Raw genomic sequence first — 12,006 nt, forward strand, 5'->3', positions numbered from 1 at the left:
AACTCTATTTTTGATCGTTTTCTTTCTTTATGTTAAGGTTAATTTTGCATATTCGCAGGAGGAATTGAAATAGTAAAAATCTTATGGAGGAAGAATACTTACTTCGTATTTATTTGTTGCATATTCAAGCCATATCCAGGCTCATCTTCACGCCCAGAAGATAACAAGATGCGTTTTATCCATATATTTCGCTCGAGGGTGGGAGGCTCTATGGTTTCAAGCTAGTAACAATCCCAAAATCACCCTAATTTGGAAGCCCTCAATAGACTCAAGGTCGGACTTGACTGTCGCGAGCCACATTTTCTTCTGTCCCTTTTGTTTTCTTCTTCCATCCTGCTAGTTAGTGGGATGCATTTGAGGCATTTTTTGCTTATATGCTCTTCTGTTCAACGCTTGGTTTTACCAAATTACCTCAAATGCCTCATTATGACAACATGAGAGACAAGTGGGCAATCCCGACATCTTCCCCTGCTGTCGTTCGAGACTCTGTTTGAAAGGCGAATGCCCAGTATATATCATAGGCAATTGTGATGGAATATTTTCAAGTTTGACTCATTGTTGCTTTGCAAGACCAAGTGTCACACCTGTAGAGAAGAACAGAGAAATACTATGGCTTTGTCGAGGTGGTGCTTTATGTGTAATGATATTTCGCTGCCTTTTCAAAGAAAGCTTTTCAGCTGCAGAAAGACTTTCCATGATAAGAATATGTGACATCGATTCTCTTCTAAAGATTCTCCTATTGCGTTTATTATTGATTAAAGCTGTTTGAACGACTGAGCCTCCTCGATTTAACTACCATTTAAGGTCACAAAAGTGCCATTCATCCCAACTGTCCCCATGATTTTTGTCTTCGGAAGGCTTTTTTGGAGGCAAGGCGAAAACCCTCTGTTTGCTACTTCGTTGATTATAGCCTGGGAATCTGCAACCGATTCAGCAAGTATGACCATATCATCAGAATAGTAAGAATCCGTGATGGAGAGAGACCGGCTGACTGCAATCAACGATGAAGCTGAAAAAGGTCGGTGAGGGGGCGCAGCGTTGAAGCATACTCTTCTCAGCCAGGAACAAATCCAAAAGCTCACTATAGACTCTTACTTGGATCTTGCTTCCATCATTATATCCCTTCAATAGCCTGATGATGTTTTCCGGGACGCCGTCTTCTCCCATTGCTAACCAAATGACATCTTAATGCACCAAAACAGAATATGAAAGTATAGTTGTATATAGTATAGTCTCGGAATGTGAAAGCATAGTTGCGAACATTTTTTTAGCAATCGGGATGTAGGATATGTCCCAGCAGTTTTTAAATTCAATTCGGTCCCCTTTTTTGAAGATGGGAACGATTATCAATGTCTTCCACCCATCACGGAATTTATTCATTTTTTCCTTTTGGTCAGCCATCTATAGATCGGAAATATTACATACAGTTTGTGAACCATTGGTGTTATTTTGGGGCCCAGACTGGATCTTGCATCTAAGAAGAGTAACGGCCTAAATTTTCTGTTTCAGGGACATACCAGAACAGGAAACTGGTCTTCAAAAAAATTGTTAGTTGAGTATAAAGGTTAATTTTCTAGTTTTGCCTTTTTGGGTCAAAACTCGATCGCACCTCTGCAGTGGATCCTGGATTTGTGTAGTTTGGACATCAACAAGAAGAAAATGTTAATTTCAAGAAGAACTATTTGTCTTTGGGAAGCATAACCCTACAGACATTTCATTTTTTTTGTTGGGGTGAGCGGTTCTGGGTGAGATTTTTCACGTGGAGAATTTTCTTTGGGGAGAGAAGTTTACACGGGTGAGTTTTCCAGTGGAAATTTTACACGGGGAATTGAGCCAGAATTCCTATACGAAATTCATTTTATTTGGCTCACTTTCTCTTTGGCGACTCAATTTTACATATGAAGATGTTCTCAGGGAATCCTCCGGGGGAATTTGCGGCGTGGTTGGAATTATCTGGCTGATTTTTTTCAATAGAAATTTTCCGTGGGGGAATTTTCTGCGGGAAAACTTTCCATTAGGGGGGGGGATTGTTAGAAAAATTGTCACAAATGGGGTAATTTCCGGAATGATTTTAAATAAATAGAAACAAGTCTTTTGTCAAGTAAAAGTAAGCTAAGGGGAATTTCTCAGGTGGAGTCCTCTGCTAGAACTTTTCTGGGGGGAGTTCTCAGTGAGGATGAAATTGCACAGATGAGATTTCCGGGGAGATTTATGCGGAAGGAAATTCCCACCGGGAAACATTTTGTATAGGAGTGATTTTCCATGAAAGGAGAGGAGGAACTCCCTGCATTAAATTGAGTTTTTTGAACCTAAAGTAAGGAGCAAAATGAAAACTTGAAACAAATATAAATTATTTCGTATATGAGGGGGGAGCTACCCCTCCTCAGTACTTCGCTCTCTACGTAAAAGATTGATTTTTTTCCATTTTTTTTTTAAGAATAGCTTCTGAAACACAAAAGCCGGTTAACTAGATGAAGAAGCTTTTTTAAAAGCACTAAAACACTTTGGCGCAAAGAACAAGGTGTTGAGGAGGGGACAGCCACCCTTATACACGGAATATTTTCTGTACGTTTTAAGGTAAGGTGTTGCTCCATACTTTCAGTTGAAAAAACATTTTTTTTTTATTTTATCTTAACTGGGCATGGCTTATCTAAAATAAAGGATTTTATGCTCCTCTGAAATAAACGTTTAATACATTGATGATTGCGATACTAAGGCATATTTTTGGATTGAAAAAAAAAACAATTTCTAGGGGGGTTGAATTTAGTGAGCTCAGTGGATGCGAAGCCAATTCCTATTATATTTCGTGAGATTTTCTAATGACATGGGCACACCGTCGTGTTCTCCTGTTCAATGGCTTGGTGGGAAATAACTATTTTTCTGAATTTATTGGCTTTCCTAGGGTAACAAAGTCATTACCTATTCGCAAAGAAAGTTAAAATAAGGGATTTTTTTTTGTTTGGAAGCTAAAATCATAGCGACAATTCAAAATTCATTAGGTACTATATCAAATAATTTGTGCAATAAAATAATTTATAAAAGGGCAGAACTCCTAACGTTTTAAAAGAGCATTGCAAATTATTAAAGTTATTCTTATTATATGACTTAATAAAGCTAAATTTTAGTTAAACTCATTTTTGTGTATGTTTATAGCCTAAAGTCCAGCCTTTTGTTGTTCTTATAGTTTTCTTTTCAAAAGATTTACAACTGGGCAGCGTAGAACTTAGCTTGACAACAGCTAAGAACACAATGATACATATTTATTGAAGCTAATCTCTGATATGTGACCCTTATTGTAAGAAAAATATGGGAATTATAGTTTTACTTTGAAATAAGACTGATAACATACGCTAGACACACTCAAACACTACAAATATAATCATTGTAAAGCATAAGGTTTGCATAAATATCAACATAAATCGAAGTGGTCAAAGTCGTTCGAACTATATCGGTTGCTTTTATTAGAAACAGTATGGTCTGAACAATTTACAATTTATCAAAGCCAAATATTGCACTTTTACGATTTTGTTGCACCGGCTCCTGTTCACTCAAATCTAGTTGAATTTCTTCGTCGCTATGCAAATATCTTACATCTGAGTCATCTGCCAGCTGATCTTGTCTCTCAGCTGCAGTTTGTTTCCTTCGAACAGCAGTAACTATTACAGCCAGTGTTGATCCGAGAACGACAATGATGACCGAAACCACAGTAATGATGTTAGAGTTCGATAGTTTCACAGTCTCAGTTCTGTCATGAAGGCCTGATTGAGAAGAGTTCTGGTTAGTATAGTTAGAAACAAAGACATGAATGTTTGATAGTTCTGTAATGGGATAATCGCTCTCTGTTTGCACTGTATAGAATGGTGGTTGCGTAGTCATATCAACAATAACATGTGCTAAACTAGATGTAACAGTTCCTGGACTTTTTGATGTAACTAGGGCCTTAAATTTAGTTGTATTTAATGGATATTTTGTTATGAGATTCTTCTCGTCAACAGCGGTGGTTTTTTCTTTTATAGTGTATGAAGTATGAAAAGTTGTAGAATGTGTTATCTCTGGGTAAGCTCCCCTACTTGATGATGATTCTAAAGTCGATTTCATCGGCAATTCCGTGCTTACAGTCGTTACAATTTTGCTCACAATTGTTGTTTCTTGGGATGTCGTGCTTTTTGGAAAGGGAGAAGTTTCAGTAAATGAAATATTAGTTAATTTAGATGCAAGAACTGGGGGTAAGACGTTTGACGTTATTACTGCCGACGGCTCTGTCGCGCTAGTTGGCAACAAAATTTCAGTAGTCATCTCTTGCTCGGTTGATCTCAGATTCGATTCAGTAGTGCCGTCTAAAAGAAAGGCAGTGGAATAGAAGATAGTACATGGAAGTAACTGACAACTCTAGATTAAGCAAGGCTTTTCGATCATAACAAATTAATGCGCACAGCCACGTTTTTATAGATGTCAGAAGGCTAAATTAACTGATGGTGGTAACAATTATCAGTTAATCATTACTATTACTAACAGTAGAGGGTGTCCGATGAGAGCCATAAAAGCAAAAATATAGTAGCGTATACTCTTTTTTGTGGATCAGAGCCCTACTAACCTTGAAATTAAAAAAGCTAGCTTCGATGGATGGCTTCAATTGCTCCTAATCTAACGTCACGGTTGTTTTAGAGCTGGAAGTCACGGGCATTAGCCAATTCTATAGGTAAGATAATTACTATTGATTATCATTGCTATTACTGTTATTCTGTCGAGATTATAAGAATAATCTCGAGACAAACAATGTTTCTACTGTTGTCAAGCTCAAACTTTATTCTAAGTTAGTCTATCGAGCAGAAAACTGTTTCAAACGTTAGTACACTTAGAATTCAAAGGAGACTACTAAAATGCATGTTAATTTTTTGTTGATTTCAATCATTTAGGACCTTAAACTAAAGAGATAAACGGAGGTGATTAAAATACAATCATCAAAAAAAATAATTCCGAATTAGGTTTTTCTTCATGCAACTTTGAGCTTCATTTAATCATACATAAAACAAATTATACACTATCTTCTAAAGCAACATTATATATTTTACCCAATATTTCTCTCTGCAGTTTAATACAAGCTCAATATAGCTATAATAATAAGGCTTAAGTTGAGAGATTCCTATTTTAATTTCACATTGGACCTTCGTCTAGAATACTATGTCTCAAAAATAGCATGCCACAAAGGCTTTTTGTTTCTATAATAAGAGAGAAAGTTTTCCCATTGTATCTATTTAATCAAATGGAAAACAGAATATTTTTTTCTCGACTTTGTGTCAGTTGACCTGACCTGCCTAAGGAAAATAATTGAATACGAAGAATAAAAACTAGGAGTGTCTTTCCAATTATAAAAGCGGAAATTAAATTTAAAAAAAAAACATTGAAAGTGAAATAGATGAGGAAAGTCGAGCAGTTCTACATTTAAGCAGCTTGGTTTTTTTTAAAGAAAACAAGAAGAAATGAAAAGCCGTTTCTCACGTTACGATATGTGACGATCCTGTGGTGAACTTAGTGTACCACTGCTTGTGTATACTATCATAAACGTATGTTAACATTTCTTTTGAGTGGTATCAGGAAGACGGATTTTCACGAGAACTTTCCATATGCAATTTATATCCCATATCAATATCCGGCGTCAGAAAGAGAAATTACTTAAGTAATTTGTTTGAAAACACATAAGAGTGAAAAAGAAGAATTTTTGTCAAGTAGCATTATTGGTATAATTTTATCTCATTCTTTCTTGTTACACTTTTCATTTGTAACTTCTAAAGAAAATCAGATTTTTGGGTGCCGCGCTAGTGCTCCTTCGGATCTGAAAACGAGCTGGCAGGCTGCTAAAGTTAGAGCTTAATTATCCAAAATGTAAGATTACTAAATGTTTATTAGGAGCTCCCTGTTTCTTTTGCGAGCTTTTATATATTATATATTAAAATTATTAAATATATTATAAATTATTATATATTATAATATAAATTTTATATTATATATTAAAATATATATTATATATTATAAATATATTTTATATATTACGAATTTTGCAGCTCTGACAAGTATTTAACTTTTTTTACTGATTTTTTCTTCGTGTAGAGTAGCCATAGAAGCCTTATGCCTTTTGCTTTCGCCACTAATGATCTTAGTGGTACCCTTTTGTATGGAGTATTACCATGTTATGTTCTACATCAGTGCATGGATTTTTGTTGAGAACCGAAATTATCAATCGGCTTCCCTATTTTAGATATTTTTAAACTTCTTGTGTGCAAAATTTGCTTCTGAAACGAATTTAGATCCCAAGAAACCCAACCAAAGGTCCTGAATTTCTTTTGATGTTATTTACATATGGAGGAGAGTGATATTTTCGATACGCTTTGGTTGTGCTCCTGCACGATAGAATACGTTGAAACTACTATTCGGAGCTACTGTCAACCGGGGTGAGCTACTGTCAACCGGTAACCCCTGATAATCAGGGGTTACATTGACACAACCATGGAAAAACATTTTTTTTGACGACAGGTTGTGTGACGGAAAAATCTGACGAAATTCTAGATGACACTCTAGATTATCTTTGTCAGTCAGTGTAGAAACGGAGTCCATCACAAAGAGTAGTGGTGACAAAAAAGAGTGGAAACTGGCACTAGTGTACAAGAAAATCACCAGCACCATCTAAGGTCTGGTGAAATTAGGCAATTAGGCATCACCCTTTGCCATTACAGACAGAAAGGCTAGGCCTAGTATACGTCTTTTAAACAGTAGATTGGCCTACCTTAAACAGTCAAAATACTTGAATTTAAGGCAGCTTAAGATGCAAGTCAGGGTAAAGAGCCGCAAACTATTTAACTAGTTGACCTATCTGTTTAAAGTTCCTTAACTCAATTAATTAGCCATGATTTGCCCCCTTAAAACTTAGGTCTACCGAGCTAAATAAGTTCTTGAAGGAAAACCAGTACGGTTTGTTTAGTAGCATACTTACGCAGAAACTTTACCTTTCAGTGATATGAATATACAGATCAGGCCCTAAGAGCATGGGAAAATATTTGTTATCAATACTCTTTGGTTAGGCCTTTACCAATTATTCAGTTCGATCTGAAAATCTTCTACTTATTAAAGACATTTTTAATGATTTTGTCAGCCACTACGCTGCGTCTGGCGCTAGTGGTTTTCAATTCCTATCTTTCCATGTTAAATCGCCGAATTCCACTCTTATAGTTTCTCATGCCCTTTGGTCCATCGAGTAAAGACTGTCTATTTGTGAACTGGTTATGTAAAGTAAGAAATTTTCATTATGGTACGAGGCACTGAATATCTGTTTGACCACGAAAGAGCATGTGCCTGTTTTTGTTGTGGGGCATTAGTAAGTTTGTCAATACAATCGGAAAGCCACCCAGTAAGTAGTTAGGAATTTATCTTAAAAGGGAAGGAGAAGGGTGAGATTTCATTGGTGGATTTCCAGTAAACTCTGGTTGTATTGGAAAGGCTTCAAGCCGATTGGGAAATTCACATCTTTCTTGTTTTTTTTTCTTATACAGATATTTTACAACATATTGATCCTCCTCAAAATTCTTCAAGCCCATAAAGATCGAACGTAGTAGAACTACTTTTAGAAGTAGTAGTAGAAAATGACTATTTTAAGGAATCTGCCATCTTACCCGCATCAGAAGTATTTTTACTATGTTCTTTTCTGTTCTTATTTGACTCCTTATTTCCCAAAAAATCTTAGAAATACTTTCCGATTGATTTGAAGGAGCTTTCTTTGTGATCTTTGAGAAAGAAGAAATAAACACCAGCTGTCACTCAGAAAAGGCGTCTTTGGAGAAAAATACAAGCGACAACACATTATATTATGGTTTTGGTTTTGATCCAAGACTTCAAAAACAATGCTTTATTCAAAAAATGTTCTTGTTTCAGTTTTAATGCCCATGAGCTTGGAACTTTAAGCAAACAACATCTGCTAACCTGTTTCCCTTTTTTCATTATTTTGAATTGTCAAGGAAGAACAAAACGAAGAAAAAAACTACAACACACATACAGTAGTGAACAAAGTGTTAAACTTAGTTTTTCTATCAGTTTTTATCGTATATTTATCGGTTTCAGTTCTGACTGCAGCTCTGACAAAATCCAAAGGTCAGCTTATCAATTTTCATTAATCACTAGGATCACAACATCCTAAGCATCGCTTGTGCAAGAGTCTAAAAAACTAAGAGATGGTCTCAGCATTTTTTCATTTTATTATTTTTAGTGGAATTGGATACCAGGCAATAAATGTTTTAGAGGTTTACTCTCTTTTAGTGCTTAGAATCTACAAATTTCAAATGTTAAAAAAGAAGCAAAGACTGATCATCTCCTGGGTCATTATGAATAGATGCCAACTTAGTAATCGTTGAATCACGGAATCCAGGCAAGGACTTATGTTAATCTGATGGCAGTTTTTTCCTTTATTTCATTTCTATTCACAAACAATGGTCTTCATTTACACAAAAAGAAACTATGGTTCAGCTGCCTCATTCTATTTATTTAATTTTGATTGTTTATGCTAATATTCTTTGATAAACGGAGTTTCTTACAGATACTATAAAAAAGGAAACTTATTTGGATCAAATTTCAGTTAATTTGAAATAACTGAATGTCCAAGGGCTGTCCTCAGCAATACAAAATATATAAAAGAAAAAACTTGCAACAGGATAAAATCAATAAAACTAAATGAATGTTTTTTTCAAAACAGTCCCAGTATCCTTACCTTAGCGAAGTTCAACCAGCACTGATTGAACTTCGCTGAAGAAAGGATTCTGGGGCTGTTTTGAAAAAAATGAAATTTTAGTTTTATTGATTTTATCCTGTTGTAAGCTTTTTCTTATAATATATTTTTGTATTGCTGAGTTTTATTCTAATTTGTTTCCCACTGTCTTGAGAAATTCCCTATTTTTCTTCTTGTTTTTAGTGTTTGTGATGGAAAAGCCGCGTGGTCCTCGTCGCTATTTAAGTTTGAACAAGTTAACTTTAAAGAAAACAATGTTTTAAAAAGCTCAAGTCCACCAATGCAATAGTAAAGCTTTCACTGGGTCAAGGTTCCACTATTTTCGGCACCGTCTTAAATTAAGCTTCTTCAGTTTTTCTCAAAAAAGGATTTATCCTTGTAAGCAGCACAAAGTACAGATAGCAATCGATAAAAGCAGTAGCAGTGCAGATTTTTTACCGAGCAAAGCACTCGTTTCATTTAATATTCTGCAGAAATAAAAAAAAGCTTAACAACCAATGAAAATCAGAAAGAACTATATTTTCAAAAGAGCAAAGAAAAACTGGCCTGCGACTGGCTGATTCATTTGGCGTCTAAAAACGTGCTAAAATAGTCAGTTTATTCAGTAAATGTAAGAGATCCGGAAAATTAGAAAAACTTCCAAGGTTTTGGGGATAACTCGGGTATGAAGGCTCCTCCTAAGTACGTGCCCGTGGCCAGTGACACCCAATATATGCGAGGGAACAGGCATGACATTTAAGTTATTTTATTCATTTTCTCTCAATGAGCCAAGACTCAGTATTCGCCATATTTTCCCAGTACTTCAGGAGTTCCAAAAAATTCAATATTGAACAGCTTAAATCATGTTTGAAAAGCTTGAAGACGGATTATGATTGTTCTCACTTTCATCAGCAACATACTTGTATAACTAAGACATATGGTTTCAAGCAGGGCAGACATACCAGGATTTTGAGCATATATGGAAATATAAGCTTTAAAAACCTATAATAGATAAATAAAAAAAATTTTATAGCTACCTGTAACCAAAATAATTTTGACTCTTTACAGTTTGGGTTACTCAATTGGCTGTATTAAAATTTATATAGCTAATTGATACTATTGATGCTGAATTTGCAGTTGACTGAAGTAACTTATTCAGACCCCAAGGCTACGGGCAGTTGCTAACTGACTTCCAACACTTGGTAAGAGTCTTTGGAAACCTAAAGCAGATGATCAAGTGACACATTTAAATGCAGAAAAGCTGATGAAGGCATATACCACATGTTATTCTATCACGTTTTAGATTAAGTTGATCCGATGCTTCACAGCGATGACTTTCGTACCTCCAAAATACATTATACCTCCTTATAATTTTATATTCAAAATGGTGCTATTTATAAGCAAAAGAGACTTTTTATGCAATCCGAAGCGGTGGCATTTGTTTCCGGTGTAATGAGTTGTTTTTGTTTTATTGTTAAAGTTTTGTTGTTGTATATGGCTGAACAAAAAAGCAAAGAAAATGGGGAAATGATTTCAAGATTTAATATGCCATTTCCCCGGGACCCTAGGCGAATGCGCTTGATGGGTATTATCTAATATTTTCCATTGTTATAGACAAAACAAACACTGAGACCACAATGTTTTATCCTATTGGTTCATTCCTCTTTTTTGTAATATCTCATTTTGGTGTGAAGATATTTAGAATATTTAAATTTCTAAATTCTTTTATTCACATATACACTCAGTTGGAAACAGAAGCTATTAAAAGTCTTTTTAGCAGCTCAAAGGCCTTGAAAATCAATTCCTCAATAACAAAAGATAAAACATAGGAAGTCACTCCAGTAATAAGTTCTGAATTACCAAACTCAAGGTTTCTTGAACATTCGCTTTTTCCAATTCTTTTTTTCATGTTCTTTCTCTATATCATTCATTTCATTTTTTTTTCTCTTTCTGAATTCAGTTCAGAACATTTTGCTGCGAATAGAGATATATGAACAGGGTTCTTTTTTCCACCTCACGTAAATCAGAGAAGGCTTTCATCTAACTAATTACCTTCCACAACTTAAAGAAGGATTTAACAGCACTGATGTAGCTAGCTTAACAATAAAGTTGAGTCATTTCAGGCTTCGATAATCAAGTTCTAAATACCATAGCTAATAACAAGGTCATCAAAGGGCCAAACAGGTTGGGTTAAATTTAACGAATTTTTATACTATAATTTATTTTATATTGCCAAGGCAGCTTTTGTTAAAAAAAAAAAAAAAAAAAAAAAAAAAAAAAAGAAAAAAAAAAAAAAAAAAAAGAAAAACAAGAAGAGCAATGTAAAAATGTGATTTTCTCTTAGTTCTAGGTGAAGCACTGTAAAACTCTAGATATAGCGTTATAACAATGACAAATCTAATAACGTCCTTTTTACTTTAACTTGACTACATTTTTGAGCGGTTTTAAAACTTTTTTTTATTCCAAAAGTTTCTTCTCGTAACAAATTACTGCTCAGTTGAATCTCATTGGTAGTTACTATTTTTTTAAAAGAGAAAGTTTGTTTCTGTAATTAAGTTACTATGTTTAAACATGATAAATTTTTCTCATTCGAAAGTCTTTTAAAAAGCCTATTTTTTTATTTTGGCTGCAATAGGCGGTGTTTTACTGTTTACTAGGTTGCAGCATCTGCTGTAACCATAATACTTCTTTAAACTTTTAAGTTTGAAATTCGAGCCTAAAATTTAGTAAATATGAGCAAATACTATTTTTAGTTACCATTTCTAGTAGTTAGTAGTTACTACATTTAGAATAGAGAAATTTGGCTTGTCTAATTAAGTTGTTTAAACGTGAGAAATTTTTCTCATTGGAAAGTCCCTTAAAAAACTTATTTTTATTTTGGCTCCAGTAGGCCGCGGTTTACTGTTTACTAGAGCGCAGCAGCTGCTGTAACTATAATACTTCTAATGGAGCTTGAGCCTAAAATTAAAGTAAATATGAGCAATTACTATTTTTAATTACTATTTTCTAGTAGTTAGTTACTATTTTCAATAGTTAGTAGTTAATAGTTTTAAAATGGAAAAATTTTGTTTCTCAAATGAAGTTACTATAAGTAGTATCCCCAAAAGGCCTTTAAGCGCAGCCATAGGGGATAAAATATTAGAGTACTAGCCCCTTAAAACGTTATTACGCGCAACAGGGTGTGACGCAATAGAACACGGGTATAGCATGCCTGTCTACGATTAATCATCTGGCACCTTTTACCCGCCCCAGTCATC

The 12,006-nt window shown here is 34.7% G+C and overlaps 1 protein-coding gene across 2 annotated transcripts in view; it reads right to left on the minus strand.

Annotated features, from left to right (window-relative positions):
- Nucleotides 1–3,437: 3,437 nt before the first annotated feature.
- Nucleotides 3,438–12,006, minus strand: part of LOC136034630 (MAM and LDL-receptor class A domain-containing protein 1-like) — a 114,529-nt gene continuing 105,960 nt past the window's right edge. The window contains exon 9 of one of the 2 annotated variants that reach the window (XM_065715931.1): nucleotides 3,438–3,758. In XM_065715931.1, coding sequence (XP_065572003.1) covers nucleotides 3,487–3,758 — 272 coding nt within the window. In that variant the 3' untranslated portion in view covers nucleotides 3,438–3,486. Of the gene's footprint in view, nucleotides 4,338–12,006 lie in introns of both variants that reach the window. The other variant, XM_065715930.1, reaches the window with a different exon arrangement.

This window comes from Artemia franciscana, chromosome 13, assembly GCF_032884065.1.
Source record: "Artemia franciscana chromosome 13, ASM3288406v1, whole genome shotgun sequence".
Lineage (NCBI taxonomy): Eukaryota > Metazoa > Arthropoda > Branchiopoda > Anostraca > Artemiidae > Artemia > Artemia franciscana.